The sequence below is a fragment of the Phascolarctos cinereus genome, unplaced genomic scaffold (genome assembly GCF_003287225.1).
Source record: "Phascolarctos cinereus isolate Bilbo 61053 unplaced genomic scaffold, phaCin_HiC Scaffold_3;HRSCAF=262, whole genome shotgun sequence".
NCBI classification, from domain to species: domain Eukaryota; kingdom Metazoa; phylum Chordata; class Mammalia; order Diprotodontia; family Phascolarctidae; genus Phascolarctos; species Phascolarctos cinereus.
The window spans coordinates 116,240,766-116,257,983 of record NW_027555736.1 but is presented as its reverse complement, the minus strand read 5'-3'; the positions used below and the strand labels follow the sequence as shown (position 1 = coordinate 116,257,983).

At 42.2% G+C, this 17,218-nt stretch overlaps 1 protein-coding gene across 1 annotated transcript in view; it reads left to right on the top strand.

Annotated features, from left to right (window-relative positions):
* The first annotated feature begins 13,550 nt into the window (after positions 1-13,550).
* FAH (fumarylacetoacetate hydrolase) overlaps positions 13,551-17,218 on the top strand; it is a 58,678-nt gene continuing 55,010 nt past the window's right edge. The window contains exon 1 of the mRNA XM_020965809.2: positions 13,551-13,791. Within this exon, the coding sequence (XP_020821468.1) occupies positions 13,711-13,791 (81 nt within the window). The 5' untranslated portion in view covers positions 13,551-13,710. The remainder of the gene's footprint in view (positions 13,792-17,218) is intronic.

Genomic DNA, 17,218 nt, shown 5'->3' with positions numbered 1-17,218 from the left:
AGTTTAGATGTATAGACTTTCCCCATTTAGATATCAGTAATTGAGTCGGAGCAAGCAGCATTTGCTTCCATACCTACTGTGGATTTTTATGAATAAAATACACTTTTTAAAAGAAACAGATACAGAATATTTCTCATTTTTATCTTTATATCCCTATATCCCTAGTACCTTGTACAAGGCTGGGCATATGTAAATACTTAATAAATGCTTATTGCCTTGATAATATAGAATTTAAGATTAAAATTTTTAAAGTAAAATTTGGTACCTAAGATATAATTTGGTTCATTTTTTTGTTTGATTCAGTTTCTCTCGAGTACTCACAAAAATATTATGGTTGCTCCACAGATGTAGATCACATCTTTTCCCATTAAACTTTAACTCTTAAATCACTACTTTATGTGTAATCCTGGCTTTATATGTAAGGGCTAAGAAGGAAGTAGTTTGTATGACTGCACTTATCTTGCTTCTGTGCTTTGGGCCTTTCAAGGAACTTTTGTATCAGATGTTCTTAACTACTTACAGCTTTGAATTATGAAAACACTCATGTGCCTTCTGAGTATATCCAGCTGGCTCTGTCTGTACTATAGGGCTCTGTTTTCACTAGAAATTAGAAGCAGTTTATAGAAGCACCTAATACTTCTGCAGGAGATGTTTTTTCCAACACGATCTGCTTTTATGTCTTAATGTCTTATCCTTTTGTAGCTGTTTTTGTATGTAAAAGCTAAATTATATCAGTTTCCTTAAAATTTTCACATTAACCCCCATTTAAACAGAACATTTTAAAAAAATGTAGCACTCTGACCCTTTAACCACTTCTACATATTAGCTCCACTCATTTTATTCTGAGTAATTTCTTTATCTCAGATCTTCGTTATCTTTTGGTGATCTCCACCATCCTAGCTTCTGTTTCCAAGCAAATGACTTCCAAATCTTCATAGCTATCCCTAAATTTCTCTCCTGTGCCTGAGTCCCACATTGCTAACTGCCTGCTTGAACATTGCCAGGATGGTGTGCTCATAGAGTGCTGGACTCTATCCAGTTTGAGTTGGGAAGACTTGGGTTTGAATCCTGCTTTGGACACTAGCTGTTTGACCCTGGGTTTTGCAAGTCACTTATCCTCTCAATTTCCTGACCTGTAAAATGGGAATAATAGCTACCTTCTAGGAAATTATTTGTGAGGATCAAATGGAAGAGCCATAGATAAAGTGCTCTGTAACCCTTAGAGTCTTCTATAAATATTAGCTATTATTGTTAAGGTAACCTGGAAAGAGGAAATAGGCTTGGGAAATACCACAGCCCCGACAGAGATAGAATATAACAGTGATGGACATCTTAAGTTATCCAGACATTTTGCTAAATCTCCCTCTACCACTTCTTCCTCAGCCCCCTTAATGATTTCATCCAAGAAGAAATTCTATTCCGGATGTAATTCTCACCAACAAGGAGCAATTGGTTGACAACATGGAAATGGTGGAAACCATGGGAGGGCATCTTAGAATTGTGGTAGAGAAGAAAAAGAATATCCTGACATGCACATTAGGATTCACAGTAAGGATAAGAAGTAGCCTATGTACTAAAACTCTACAGGAGAAACTGGTTCAGAAGGCATGTGAAGCTGTTTGACGAAATTCTAAATACACAAATGGAATTCCAAGGAAAAGGGAACTTGTCTGAAAAGACAAATGTTGATAAGTGCATAAGGAACTAGACAACCAACTTGTATTTTTAAAATCTGTAAAGGATGAATACAAGTGTGACACAGGTTTGACAATAGTGTCTCAAGCGCCAAAACTTAGAATGAGCAGAGGTTGAGGAAAGCTAAGAATGACAAAAGGGTGGATGAGCCTAGATATATTGGGGAAAAGTGGATCAAAAAAGGGATTGACCCACCACTTGGTGTGATCACTGATGAGAGAGGATACGTGGCTGCTCGACTTTTATGTTGCCAATGAGAATAAAATACACTCATCCTTTTGGCACTTAAAACCTTAAAATCTGAATCCATATTTTGTATTTCTGAGTCTATTATGCCTCGTTCATATTGATTCTAAATAAACTGCCTTACATATCATTCCCCTACATGATATTCTAGTTTCTATTCACTAGATGCAGAAATCAGGAGGAGAGGGGGGAAAATGTCCCTGTGATATGAAAAAAACATGTTTAAGAGCAGCTAGGAGCTCTGGCCTTGGAGTCAGGAGGACCTGAGTTCATATCTGGCCTCTGTGTGATCCTGGACAAGTCACTTAACCTCAGTTGCCTCAGGGTGGGGGTGGGGTGGGAGGAGAAAGACAAAAAGACGTGTTAGAAACAAGGGCTACCGTACAAATACAGGTCAAGTTAGAAGGTTCCCGTGTCTCCACAATTATTTGACCACAGTTCTAAAAATACTAGCTATAGCAGTAAGACAAACCAAGAAAAGTAAAGGCAGAGACACAGAAGAGGAAATGAAACTATTTTTATTTGTCAATGATGTCACAGTGCACTTCGGAAACCCCAGAGAATCAGTAAAGAAATGTTGAGTTGATTAATGATCACAGCAAGGTTTCAGGATGAACCACAAAAGTCACATTCCATGCAATAGTATTATGAAGAATTGAGAATATATTCCATTCAGAGTTGCTATAAAGATTACAACATAGCTGGCAACTAACCTACTGAGCCACAAAATTTATATAAACACAATACATTTTAAGGGAATGAAGGGAGATAACCATGGGAAGAGCTTTGCTGCTCATGGTAGAACACCAATATAATAAAAATAAATGATACTTTTCTATATCCTTTGCACAGACTGGCCCTCATTTCTGGAATGTTTTTCTCATTGCCTTGTTGATCTCTTAGCATCCTTCATGGCTCACTTAAAACTATTGTTTTATTCTGCTTATCCCTGAAGGGCAACCTATAAGTGATTTGAGGGGAAAATTTCAACTTGATTAAAGTTTCCTATCAAGTAGAGCTCTCCAAAAGTGGCAATGAGCTGTGTTTAGAGATAGAGGGTTTCTTCTCAGAGGAGGTCTCTTAAGCAAAACCAAGCATCCACCAATTAGTAATGTGAAAGGTATTTTCTTGTTCAGGTTGCAGTTAGAATAGATGGTTTCTTAGTCCTCTTGTAATTTTATGATTCTGTGATACATCCCCACTCTGATGTGACTTCTAATCTCAAACTCATTATGTCTCAAGCTGAATTCAGTATCATCGGCTTTATGTCCACCACTCATGCAGTTAGCACGACCTTCGTCAGTCACCCAAACTAACTAACTCCTTCCCTTATAGTTAGTTACCATCTAATCAATCAATAAGTGTTAAGTAAACATCTACTATATATCAGGCACTGTGGCAGGTCCTGGAAGAGACCAAAAAAAAAAGAAATCTGCTTTCAAGATTATTTTCTGTTAGGAGAAACTAATCACATAAATATATACAGAATAAATGTAAAGAGAATACAAGTGATATGAAGCAGTTAAATTACAAGGGAGGAGGACACTAGCAATTGGGGAGATCTTGAAAAGATGTTTCCTGTAGAAAGAAGGTGGTGCTTGAATTGTCTTGACATAAAAGAATGAATCTATGGAGTTGAAGGAATGAATTCCAGGAAGGAGGGCAGTAAAGGAATGGAGAAAGGGAATGAAGTGCCGTGCAAAGAACAGAGAAGGCCTATTTGACTGGATTCCAGAATAAAGGATGTACAATGAAACTGTTAAGGGTAGATTAGGGTCTGGTTGTGAAGGGCTTTAAAAGCCAAATGGGAACTTATATTTTATCCTAGAGGCAATAATAGGAAACTGCTGGAATTTGTAGAGTAGTAGCATATTCAGATCTGTACTTCAGGAAGAAACGTTTTAATAGTTATGTGAAGGATGATGTGGGATAGCATAAGATATTTGAGGCAAGGAGAATAATTTGGAAGCTGTGGCAATAATCTAGGCAAGAGGTGATGAGTGCTGAAGGTGGTATGTATGTGATTTGAGACAAAGGGTCTCATGAGAGATGTGGTAGAGATGGAAATGGTAAGGAGTGTGGGAGACTGGAAGAAGAAGGATGCTTCAACAAAAAATGGAAAGTTTGGGAGGAAAGAGAGTTTAGTTCCGTTTGGGACATGTTGAATGAGTGATACCTCTGGGGCACCTAGTTTAAAGTTTTCAGTGGGGGAATTTGGAGATGTGGGATTAGTTCTCAGATAAGAGCCGGGGGCTGGAGATACATGAGTCATCTGTGTCGAGACAATAATTAAACTTGTGTGAACTGATAAAAGTCTCTAAAAGAGAAAGTATAAAGGAAGGAAGGTCCGGGACAGAACTTTGAGGAATATGTACAGTTAAAGAGTGTGATATAGTTGATAAACCAGCAAAGGAGACAAAGAAGGAACAATCAGACAGGTAAGAAGACCAGCAGAAAATGGTATTACCAAAAAAAAAACAAAACAGAGAGGAGAAAGTATCCAAGAGGAGAGGGTGATCAACAGTGTCAAATTCAGACGTTCAGAAGGATAAGGACTGATAGAAGATAAACCATCAGACTTAGAAATTAAGAGATCATTGATAGACCCTACCTAGTAAACCTTTTGTAATTTCTCCTACAGATGAAGGAAAAGAGATTGAATAACTTGTCCAAGATCACGCAATGTAGCATAGACAGGATTTCAGTGCAGACTCTTCTGCACTCATTATATTGTGTCACGCTCATTAAGTGCTGTTATTCATTTATTCATTCATTCAATCACAACAACTATTTGTATTATGAAGTTTGCAAAGCACTTTGCTCAGAACAACCCTATGGTTGTTTTACAGATGAGGAAACTGAGGCTTCAAAAGGTTAAATGACTTGTCCATGATCACACCGCCTGAGTGTCTGAGGCAGGATTGATATGAAAGAAAGGTCACTCACCCTATCCACTGTGCCACAGCTTTTATTAATGCTTAAAGCAATGAAAAAATAGGTAATGCAAACTACCAACAAAGGCATTTCTCCTGCTTCTCACTTAATTCTCCCCCATCTTAATCCCTTTGGAAATTACATCCCTTTTGCCTTTCCCAAATTTAAAAATAAAGAAAAATTAAATAGAGAGGGCGAAGAAGTAGGGAGAGAAGAGGAGAAGAGAAGAAAATATTGGTTACTTTGAAGAAATCAGGGCAGGGCACGTGTAGAAGATTTGGTCTTGGCAAGTGGAAAGGCTACCTCATCACAGATTGAGGGAAGGGAGAGAGTAGAGAGTGATGTCAAAGGGTTTTGAGATGAAGAAAAGGGGAGCAGAGGGTGCTTATAATGAATGATTCCACTTTTCACAGTAAGTCATGAGGGCAAGATGAAGTGTGTGAGAGGTCTTCTGAGAAGGAAGACTTGGGAAGTTCTAAGGAAAGTGGTGGAAGAGAGGTGATCAGGTCTTGAAGGAAACCAGGGCAGCCACATTCTCATTGGTAAGGGTGAATAAGAAGACTCATTTTCTCCTAACTGGCCCTTGTCTAATTTTAGCAAATAACACCATTGCCCCAAAGTTATCTGGACTGTTAACTTGGGTATTTGTGCAACTACCTTATCCTAGTGATTGTCCTTGAACTTGTCTGTCTTAACAGTGGGCACACAATCTCCTAGACTTTACTGTTTCTGATGAAAGAACAAGTCTTTTGGGTTAGGTTTGTGGTGTATGAATCATCTGCCATGTATTCCTGTATCCTGTCAGCATCACAATACATAGAGTGCTGGACAGCAGCCACAAAGACTTCCTGCCATTGGCATTTGTTAGCTCAGAGACGATGGACAGTTCACAAGCTTTCGGAGCATATGTTTCCTTATCCATAACATAAATATAATTATTCCTTTGGTGCCTACTTCACGGTCTTTATACAGACTCTCAGAATCATCTCCAATGAGATCATACAGGTAATGAGAGCTTAGCACAGCCACGTAATAAATGTTTATTGACTGAGAGCTTTGGGGGAAGCTTTTGGGGTTAAGTGACTTGCCCAGGGTACAGCTAGTAAGTGTCTGAGGCCAGATTTGAACTCAGGTCCTCCTGACTCCAAGGCCAGTGCCCTGTGCGCTGTGCCACCTAGCTGTTCCCTTTATCTGTTTCTGTAGTACATGAGAGCTGGCTTTGGAGCCATAACCTGAGTTGAAGTCTCACTTCTAAAACATACTGGCTGTGTGACCCTGGGCAAAGCCCCTAAGCTTTCAATGTTCTAGACAACTCTGCTTTGCAGAGAAGATGTCAACTTGTGAGGGCACTGAGGCAGCACAGTGGCTAGAGCACCAGGCTTGGAATCAGGAATTCATGAGTTCAGATCCGTTCTCAGACGCTTACTAGCTGTGTGACCCTGGGCAAGTCACTGAACCCTGTATGCCTCAGATTCCTCCTCTGTAAAATCATGTGGAGAAAGAAATGGCAGACCACTCCAAAATCTTTGCCAAGAAAACCCCAAGTGGGATTGTGAAGCGTGGGATACTCCTGAAACAACCAAACGACAGCACGTCGTTGTTAGGGGGAGTTTCCTCACCTAGGAGTTCCCCATAGAGACAGTTCGGTGGCACGGTGGATAGAGTGCTGGGCCTGGAGTCAGTAAGACACGAGTTCACGTCTGACTGAAGACACTAGCTAGACCCCAGACAGGTCACTTCACTTCTGTTTACCTCAGTTTCCAAAGCTATAAAATGAGAATTATAATAGTATCTTCTTCAAAGGGTTGTGGTGAGGTTCAGATGTGATATTTCAGAAGTGCTTAGCACGGTGCCTGACACATACTAGGTGCTATACAGATGCTAGCTATCATTGTTATTATTATTCATGTTGTTGGCTACTGCATGACCCTGGGCAAGTAACTTAACCTTTGCCTCAGTTTCCTCAGTTCTAAAGGGTATAGTATTATCACCTATCTATTAGAATTGTTATAAGGATCAAATGAGATGATATTTGTAAAGTGCCTAACCTAATGGCTAGCACATAGTAGGTGCTTAAAACATGCTTATTTCTTCCTATATAAATAAAATCATACAATGAGATCATATATGTATATGTATATTTACATATATGTTACTGTTAGCATCGTTATTGTTATATTGCTGGGTTGTGAGGCACTATACTATACTGTAGGTTGTATGTATCTTTAGCTGCTGCTGCTTTTCTTTTTTTTTTTTTTTTGCTTTTTGGTGAGGAGATTGGGGTTAAGTGACTTGCCCAGGGTCACACAACTAGTAAGTGTTAAGTATCTGAGGCTGGATTTGAACTCAGATCCTCCTGACTCCAAGGCCAGAGCTCTACTCACTGTACCACCTGGCTGCCCTGTATCTTTAGCTTCTTAACCTTTCCAAGACTGTCCAGGAATCTGATAGACTGGTAGGGGAGTGGTTTTCCCAGCTCCTTCTGACATCCATTCAAACTTCTGGAGAACCCAGAAACCCACTTAGGTTGGGCTACAGTTCAATTCAACAAATAATTATCGAATTCGTTCTTTTCCGAGACCCCAAGTTTGACCAGTCCACACTTGCCTAGCACCTTCAAACATGGCTCTGGACTGAGTAGATATTTAGGGCAGAGGCACCTTACTCTGAATCAGATTGGTAGATAGGTGTAAGGATTCCCCTGTCTAGGAAGCCCTGTACCTCCCCCCTAACCATGGGGTGTTCTTGATACCAAAGGAGGAGGCCAAGGAGCCTTAGGTTGATTATGGAGTTTAATCAATCATTCTAATTACTTACAAAACAGGAGTAATCTCAAGTGGCTGCCAGACAGTTTAGTGGATCCCCGCAAAAGAACCCCCCAAATCCTGGTGGTAAATGAGGAAAACAGACAAAGGGAGGAGGAAGATCTAGAGAGTTCATCACTACTGATTGGTGGATATTTTGGGTTTCTGCTTAGTAATGAGCTCATTTCCAAGTTTTGAGGTTAAGCCAGTGTTGATGGGTAAATGCCCAAACACAAGATTGTGTATTGATCACAAAATGGTTACCGTATTCTTATTATGACTTTCACCAGTCACAGTATATAAGTTATGATTCAGTGCCTTAAGTTATGATTTTTAACAGGTCACCATGTCCGGGCTTCTACCTTTCACAGAATTTTAGTTAATGGCATTTCACTTCTTACTGTGTATTATGGCTTTTCTTCAATTGGGACCCCACAATAGGCTAAGTAATCCAGATGAATTTCCTAGAGCATTCACCTGGATGTCCGATGCCAAGACCTTCAAACCCTATTGGGATTCACTGCTGAGACTCAAAGAAGAGCCAGGGAGCCAGTCTGTGCTAAAAGCAGTAGGGCATTGGGACCAGAGCCGTGACTCCACTGGCACAGGGAGCTCCCAAGTTTTAGCTCCCAATGTAGGCCCCAGCCATTCTTCAACCATAGTCCTAGAGAACTGCCTAGATCACTGAGAGGTTAACTCCCTTTCCAGGGTCATGTAGCCATCATGTGTCAGAAGCAGACTCAGGTTTTCCTGTTCCCAAAGCCAGCTCTCCATCCACCCTGGCACGTTGCCTCTGGGCAATGGGCTCCTCAGTCAATTGAAGGCCAAGTTGTTGAATCAGAAGCTCCCAAGACAGGGACTGAGGGACAACAAAGGAAGTGCCACCTTTATCTGCCAAACTAGGACAGGAGCCACATCTCCATTAGACAGTTCACATACACATTGGGGCTAGAACTAACATCTCTGAATTGGGTTGGAGGAAGACTGGAAGGAGACAAAACCACTAAGCTAGAGCTTGGAATGCTCTACCACAGTTCGGGCACAAATAGTCCATTCAGGGGTGGAGAACCAGGAGCCTCTAGGCCACATATGGCCTTCTATAAAATCCTTTTATTGAGGGGATTTGTTCTGTGAAGTTTGGATTCAGTCAAAAGGCCTCACTTGAGGACCTAGTGGGCCACATGTGGCCTTGAGGCTGCAAGTTCCCCACCCCTGGTCCATGTGAATATTTGGGGTGGATTCTCTAAATTTGCACAGCTCAAGTTTCTTTCTTTCTTTCTTTTTTTGAGGCAGTCAGGGTTAAGTGACTTCCCCAGGGTCACACGGCTAGTGAGTATCATGTGTCTGAGGCCAGATTTGAACTCAAGTCCTCCTGACTCCAAGGCTGGAGCTCTATCCATTGTGCCACCTAGCTGGCCCTCGAGTTTCTTTTAAGCTACTTCAATTCTGTTTCACTCATAGAGCACAGCACCTTCTCTGATGAGGGCACACCATCCTGTGTGGTCCTGTGCTAATGTCTCCCATGTCACACAATTAATTCCAGAGTTCTGAAGAGAGACCTGGAGAGTGTCACTTTTTCTGACCGTCATGTGAGTACTTGTCCTGTGTGAGTTCTCCATAAAATTATCTTTTTGGCAAGCTTACATTTGGCATTCTGAGGAAACAGATTAAATGACTTGCTCAGAGTCATACAACTAATAAGCCTCTGAGGCCACATTTGAACTCTGATCTTCCTAACTACAGGTCCAGACTTCTATCCACAGCACCAATCCATTGGTCCTCAGGCTAGAGGGCCTAAAGCAATTATCTTCAATGTAGAGTTCTTCACAACACAGAGTATTCTCACATGGGTCTCTGTTTGCTGGATAGCCATAGGTAGTTTACTCATTGATCTCCTAGGAGTGGGGGGATGGAAGGGTGGGTCCTCCCAAGTTAGCAGTCCCCTCCTCTAGAGCCATCATCAAAAGCACCACCAGAAACAGTCAATACTGGTTTGTATTCCTCTGCCAAGGGGCAGCTAAGTGGCGCAATGGATAGAGCACCGGCCCTGGTGTCAGGAGGACTTGAGTTCAAATCTGGCCTCAGACAACATAACGCTAGCTGTGTGACCCTCTGCAAGTCACTTAACCCCATTGCCTCACACAAACAAACATTTCTCTGCTGCTGTTGGTACCCCTCTTTAGTAAGCTTATTATGTTCCAACCCTACACATGTTAGCCAATGTTTGACGATGTAACGAAATGAGACACTGGCAAATCATTCAACAATTAGCAAGAAGAGATTTACTTAGCCATAACAGGAGAAGGATGTTCAAACAGAATCACCCTTGCCTGAGTTGCCATTTAGGGAAGCACGAGAAGAGGGTACTGTGAGCCCCTATGGCTGTTTCAGTGACCAAGAAATGATGTCAATAGCCTGAGCCCTTAGTCTCCTGAGCCAGCCAAGTCTTGAGGATGATTGCAGTACTATTTAGGGAAAAGTAGCCTAATTTGAATGGGAGAAGGGGTTAATATTGGTCCTGCCTCACTAGGTTGGCACCTTCTCTGTAGAGAAGCTTAGAAAGTTGTCTGGAGGATTGCCTTGCCCAGGATCTCACAACCAGTTCTTGTCTGAAGTGGAACTTGAGTTGAGTCTGCTTCAGGGGCCAGCTTTCTATCCACTAAGAGTGGTGTTATTTCTCAGAATTCTTCATTTGTGGTTTTGAGTGGCATCATAATGTTCCTTTACATTCCTATACCACAGTGCTACAATGAGTGCTTTCTTCTCTGAACTTCTAGACGAGTTCAGTTCATCAAGCAGTTAATCAACAGGAATTTATGAAGTGTCTATTATGTGTTAGGAACTACGTTAGACAATGGTGATCAAAGGGTATGAACAGTTTCAGAAGAAATCAAGCCACCGATTACCATTTGAAAAAATGCTCCAAACAGTTAAAGAGAAATGCAACTTAAAGCATCTCTGAGGTTCTACATTACACTCATCAGACTGGCAAAAATAACAGAAAAAGAAAAATTACAAATACTGGAGAGTCTGTGGGAAAACAGACATATTAATCACTGTTGATGGACCTATGAATTGATCCAGCCATTCTGGAAAGCAATTTGGAGCCCTGCCCCCACAAAATCACTAAATTTCCTACCTTTTGAGCCAGCCATACTCCTTCTAGGTCTATATATCAAAGAAAGCAAAAAAAGAGAACACAAAAATGTTTATAACAGCTCTTTTTTTGTAGTATCAATGAAACAAAAACTAATGGGTGCCCATCAGTTAGGGGAATGGCTGAACAAATTATGTTACATGCATGTAATGGAATATTATCGAACTCTCAGAAATGAAGGAGTGGTTTTACAGAAACCTTGCAAGACTCGTATGAAGTGATGCAGAATAAAGTGAGCAGAACCAGTAGAAAAATTTATCCTACAACAACGTTGTAGAGACAAAAAACTTTGAAGGACTTAAGAACTGGATCAGTGATCAAACTACAATTCTAGAAGACTCATGAAGCATGCAACTCACCTTGGGAGAGAGAAGTAATGGACTCAAGATAAAAAAATGTGACAACTTTTTGCCTGTAGCTAATCTGAGAATTGACTGTGTATATTATAATGCTTTTCTTCTTTTTTGTCCAACTGGAGGGTAGTGGGTGGGAGAGAAAATAAATACTTTCCAATTGAAAAAAAAAGTTTTTTTTTTAAGTGGAACAGTCCCTCCTCTGAAGGTATTTACCTTCTATTTGTTGTACCGAGAAATCAGTGAGCAAGACCCAGACGTAATCTAAAATGTGGATTTATTAGCGCGCGGCTGCCAGGGGTATGCACATCCAAATCAAGCAGCCCGGATCAGGAGTTGTGCTAGGGTTTATATGGAAAAGAGCATGGGAGAGAAATGCCAGGAACACTGATGAGGTAATCCAAAGGTGCAGGTGTCTTTGGGGGCTATGGATGGGAAAGTACAGGGAGTATACAGGACAGGGAGGGGGATGGATCTTTGGAGTCTGGCAGGAGGAAGAGTCCTTGGGCTGGTCAAGGACACCCCTCTCCCTCTGTCTTGATGAAAGAATGCTCTGCAACAAGGGAAAGCTTTCTCACAACACAGGAACTTACTGAGGAATTGGGAGGCTTCCAGAGACATGATCTGAGGGCTGGGGCCTGAGCAGCCCAGCTCTGTGTAGCTGTACCAGGGAGAGGGATAAGGGTCATGCTGAGGCCCATGCATGAATAACTGCTAGGCACAGTGTCCTTGGGCTGAGGAGTTGTTGTTAGAGACAGTGTTTCTGAGACTAGAGAGAAATTGGAGCACAAGTACAAGCACAAGCACCCAAGCACCCATCATTACAGGCCAGAGATCACACAAACTAGACCAGGTGTCCTGGTCTCTGGTACAAACATAATTATCTAAAGCAATTATATTGCAAGCTTTCTTATCCATTTGCGTTGGAGGTAGGGGCTATGCTGAGCTATGCGAGAGTACACACTATTGTTTAGATTTAGGAGGAAAGAGGTTTGGGGCAAGATTAAGCACCAACTTTTGCTTTCCATGGCTTAAAGTGCCGTACTACCTAAATGGCAAAATAATGTTCTGCATTACATATTGGGGACAAGTAAATATATAGAAATAGTATACATACACACATACACACATGCATACATACATACATACATACACATTAATATATATAAATAGAGTGAATCTATACATAAATATGAAACAAATACCAGCTAATTTAGGAAGAGAAGATGCTCAAGTTTTGAGTATTGCTTCCCTCAAAAAATGGTTGAGTTGGGTCTTGACAGAAGAGGGGGATTTTATTAGGTTAGAAGTTAGGGGAAAGTGAGTGCAAAGGTTTAACCAACTTTTAAGAGCCCATGGTCAGGAGCAATATGTTTGATTATCACAAATAAGCTATACGTAAAGGTGACACAATTTTAACAATGCTAGCATGGTTTGGATTGTTCTCTGATTTTTTTGGGGTCACCTCCTGTCTCTAAATTATAAACTCAAAAGCAGCCAAGTACTGTCAAGAGGGCTAGATCTGAATCAAAGGACCTCAGTTGGAAGTCTACTTCTGTTTACTACTTCTGTAGCCTTGGGCAAGACATTTCATCTCTTTCTCTGTAAGAACTTTTCTGCCTTTGAATCTATAATCCTATAATCCAGGGAGGATATTTATTACTTTTCCTGTAACAGTTCCAAACAAGCCCCCCAAAGCACTGCCTGTTTATTGGGATCGTAACATTTTTGAATTGGAAGGGGCTTTGGCGATCATGTCCAACCCCTTCTCATTTTACAAGAGAGGAAATTGAAACGGAGAAAGGCAAAGTGACTTGCCCAGGGAAACCCAGCTCGTAAACGGTCCAGGCAGGATTATTATACTCTAAATATTCTACCTTCAAATCTAGCGCTGCCTCTCAGCCGACCCCCGGTTTGCACAAAAGTTTGTGGGCGCCTCCAGCTGTGCATGCTCTAACTTGGGCTCGTGACATGTCCCCCACAGAGCCAGCCTTCAAAGTGTGGGAGCGCAAAGGTCTCACAAAAGGAAGGCGGGGTGCCCAGAGGGGTGCAAAGTGGAGCAGATCCGGGTGCAGGCAATTGGCGGATTTTTTTTGTGATGGCTGGAGGGAACTCCGCAAACTTGACACGTTACACCCAAGAAACTCGCGGTTTTCCTTTTTCAGCTGAGTCACACCAGGACCTGGATTACAGTTGCATTAAGCAAGCCCTAGAGAGGTTGCGGGGCTGGAGGCCGGCGGGGCGGGAGGTAGGAGTGGGTTGAGGGAGGAGTGGGAGGGAAAGGGACGGGGACTGCGCGAGATCTGGAGGGGCCAAGCTGCGCAGGTGGGGAGCCTATTGGCTGCCTACTAGGGGGCGGGCGGGAAGGGAGGAGACGGCCCGCAGCCTGCTTTCGGGTCACAGCTTCTGGGACTGAGAGGAACCCCCTGAAAGCACGGAGCAAGGATCGCGCAAAGCACAGCGCGGCCGAGGTGGAAGCTGCTACTGAGCCCTGAACGGAGACGACCCCATCCAACCAATCATGTCCTTTATCCCCGTGGCCGAGAACTCGGACTTCCCCATTCAGAACCTGCCCTACGGAGTCTTCTCCACCCCAGAGAACGTGAGTCTCGTAGGACTGAGAGCTGGAGGAGAAGCTTGGAGACCGGGCCTTCCAAATTCCTCCTTTTACTGGTGGGGAAACTGAGGCGCAGACATCTCTGCTTTGTCGGGTGGAGGGGTGGGGTCGGGATCTGAAAGGGTCGCGTGGGCTGGAGCCAGGGAGTCTCAGGCCCCTTTTCTATGCCATCCTACCCCGATCCCCGCCCCAGTTCTTCTCCCCGAAGCTCCCCAGCTTCAGGCCTCCCGGAGCTGAGCGCTTGTGCCGCTGATCCCCGCGCTCTGTCCTGCAAAACCTACTAGGAAGAGTCTACCGTTAGTTCCTGGAGGTCTCGCAGGCAAAAGGCCAAGTCTCTTCAGTTTTCTTTTATGTGAGCCCAAGGTCCCTCTACTTAAGCTCAGCTTCTCGGCCCTCCTGCTTTGAGGTGCGGAAGGGAATAGAGGGAGGACATTTTGGGACACCTGAACCGATTTACCTGGTTGTTATGTTCTCATTCTGCTTCTGGAGGCTGACACTGGAGACGGTGGTGGATGGCATGACTCACTTGTTGGTAGTGGGGTGGGTAACTCAGGAGCATATAGCCATGGGCCGTGGAACAGAAGGTGAAAATATTCCTAGGTGTAAGGCTAAAGTCAGAACAATCAGGGATTGTGAACTGGTCCCTTTTTAAAAAGGTGACTTTTTTAAAAAACGGGCTCATTCCCCCCCCCCTTTGTAACTGTAACTTTAAAAAGCCTAGCGTTTGCCTCTATTTTCCTCCACCTTTCCTCTTTATTTGCAAGGCAAATTTGTTATTTTCAGTTTTTCGGTCTTATCCGACTCTCTGTGACCCCATTTGGGGTTTTCTTGGCAAAGATATTGAAGTGGTTTGCCATTTTATTTTCTTCTCCAGATCATTTTACAGATGAGGAAAACTGAGGCAAATAAGGTGAAGTGATTTGCCCTGGATCACCCAGATAATAAATGTAGGAGGCCAGATTTCAACTCAGGAAGATAAATATTTCAGACTTTCGGGCCAGCACTCTATCCACTGCACCACTCAGCTAGGTGGCACAGTGAATAGAATGGCTAAGCCCTGGAGTCAGGAGGACCTGAGTTTCAAATCTGGCCTCAGACACTTAACTAGCTGAGTAACTCTGGATAAGTCACTTCACCCTGTTTGCCTCAGTTTCCTCATTTGTAAAATGAGAGAACGTCAAACCATTCTGGTATCTTTACCAAGCAAGGAGTAAATCAATAACAACAGCTATTTTCAAGGTAAACTTACCTAATCATAATAATATTTGAGATACACACACACACACACACACACACACACACACTTAAATTAACGCACATTATCTCATTTGATTTTTTCAGCCACTCTGGGAGATAGGTACTACAGGCCATTATCACCCTCATTTTACAGACTAGGAAACAAAGGCAGAGAGGTGAAGTGATTTACCCATGGTTACAGAGCTGCTGAGTGTAAGAGACAGGATTCAAATGGAGTCTCTTCAGCATCCTAAGTTAAGTATTGGTACCTCTCTACAATATTTTCTAAGTGAAACCAGACTAGGAGTAGGTGAGTTAGGCAGCCACCTATCTCACAACTTGTAGGGGAGTAGGCATGCTTTTTAACATTACTTTTTATACATACACATAATTTTCTTGTAGAAAGTTTCACTCTCTGGATCACATTAGTATTTTTTTTGTGATAATCCAGGCCACATGTGTTATTACATACATTGAAGGATCAAATTTCCTTATGGACAGGCAGCAGCAACATTTTCAAACCTTGACTAGGACTCACAAATACCTTGAATAGGTTCTGAACTGGGTTAGGCTTTTAAATCTATAAAATGTTAGAACTGGAAGACCACTTCACAGGCCCATCACATCCTATGGATGATTTCATGTAAAGGTGAAGTTTCTTGCCCCATATCACATAGCTGTTTAGTAGTAAAGCTAGGACCAGACGTGTCTTTTTCTCCCAGTCCTGTCATCGCTGCAATGCCAGATCACAAGAATAAGGGTAGCTTCCTGCCAGTCAGATAATTTCACTTTGACTCCTTGCTTTATCGTCTTTGTTTAATACAATTAAATTTTATTGATATTTTGTTTTTGCAGCTGTTTTTTTGTTTGTTTTTATGGGTTTTTTTTTAAGGCAATTGGGGTTAAGTGACTTGCCCAGAGTCACACAGCTAGTGTCAAGGGTTTGGTCTGAGGTCACATTTGAACTCAGGTCCTCCTGACTTCAGGGCTGGTGCTCTATCCACTGTGCCACCTCGCTGCCCCTTTGCAACTGTTTTTGCAGTGTTGTTTTGATATGCTCTTCTCTCTCAAACCACCTCATTGAATCCTTCCTTATAACAAAGAAAAACATTTAAGCCAAGTAGATTGGTAAAGCAAACACATCGGATGTTTCATGTTGTGTATGCAACATTCTGCACTCATAGTACACACCTGTATCCAGAAGAATTTCATTTACTTTCTACCTAGTCGGGCTGAAATAGACAGATGCTAATGGCTAGCACCTTAAGGTTGGCAAAGCACTTTACAAATATTATCTCATTTGATCCTCACAACCCTGTTGAGTAGGTACCATTACTATGAGAAAACTGAAACAGGCAGAGGTTATGTGACTTGCCCAGGGTCCCATAGCTAGCAAGTGTCTGAGAATGGATTTTAACTCAGGTCTCCCTTATTCTATAACTGGCACTTCATCCATGGTGCCACCTTGTTTTGAGAAATGCTTGATGAATGAGTGAATGAATGAATGAAGATGAAGACCATTGTTGTTATGCTAGTTTCTGTGATAATAATTACCTTGATTTTGAAAGCTCTTAGGATCATTGACTTAAAGCAGTCAGGGACCCTGGAGGTCATCTAGTCCAATAGTTGAAGAAAATGAAGTTCAGAGAGGCTGTGACTTTGCCAATATCACATGATAAATGGAAGAACTAGGATGAAAAACCCAGGCTCTCACCCTGAGAATCCATTGCTCTTTTTTCCTGTTATACCATGTTAAATTACTTCTAACTTTCCAAAACTTTCAAAGACTCTGTTTACATGGAGAAAGCCTTTGAAACCATGCCTTCTGTCTTTGGTCTCAGCATCCAGCTTTATCAACAGCATGTGAGTAGGAGCTGAGGAAGCAGATAATGGTAGAAATCCAGGGATGGAATTTGATAATGGATGATGCTCAAGGGGGCTAGGGATTTGAGAAGAGACAATGTGGAGTCGAATCGTTTAACTATAAAACACAGAGAGATGGAATGATAAGAGGTTGTGGTCAGATAGAGGAATATCAGAACATTGAATCAAAGAAGTGGAACACTTAGGAGTAAGGGTGAGATTCACAGTGTTACTGTCCCTGTGTATAGTTGAGGCAGAGTAAAGGGGCCAGTCGTAGGAGGAAAGGAGTTTGAGGAACTGGGAGTTTAGGGAA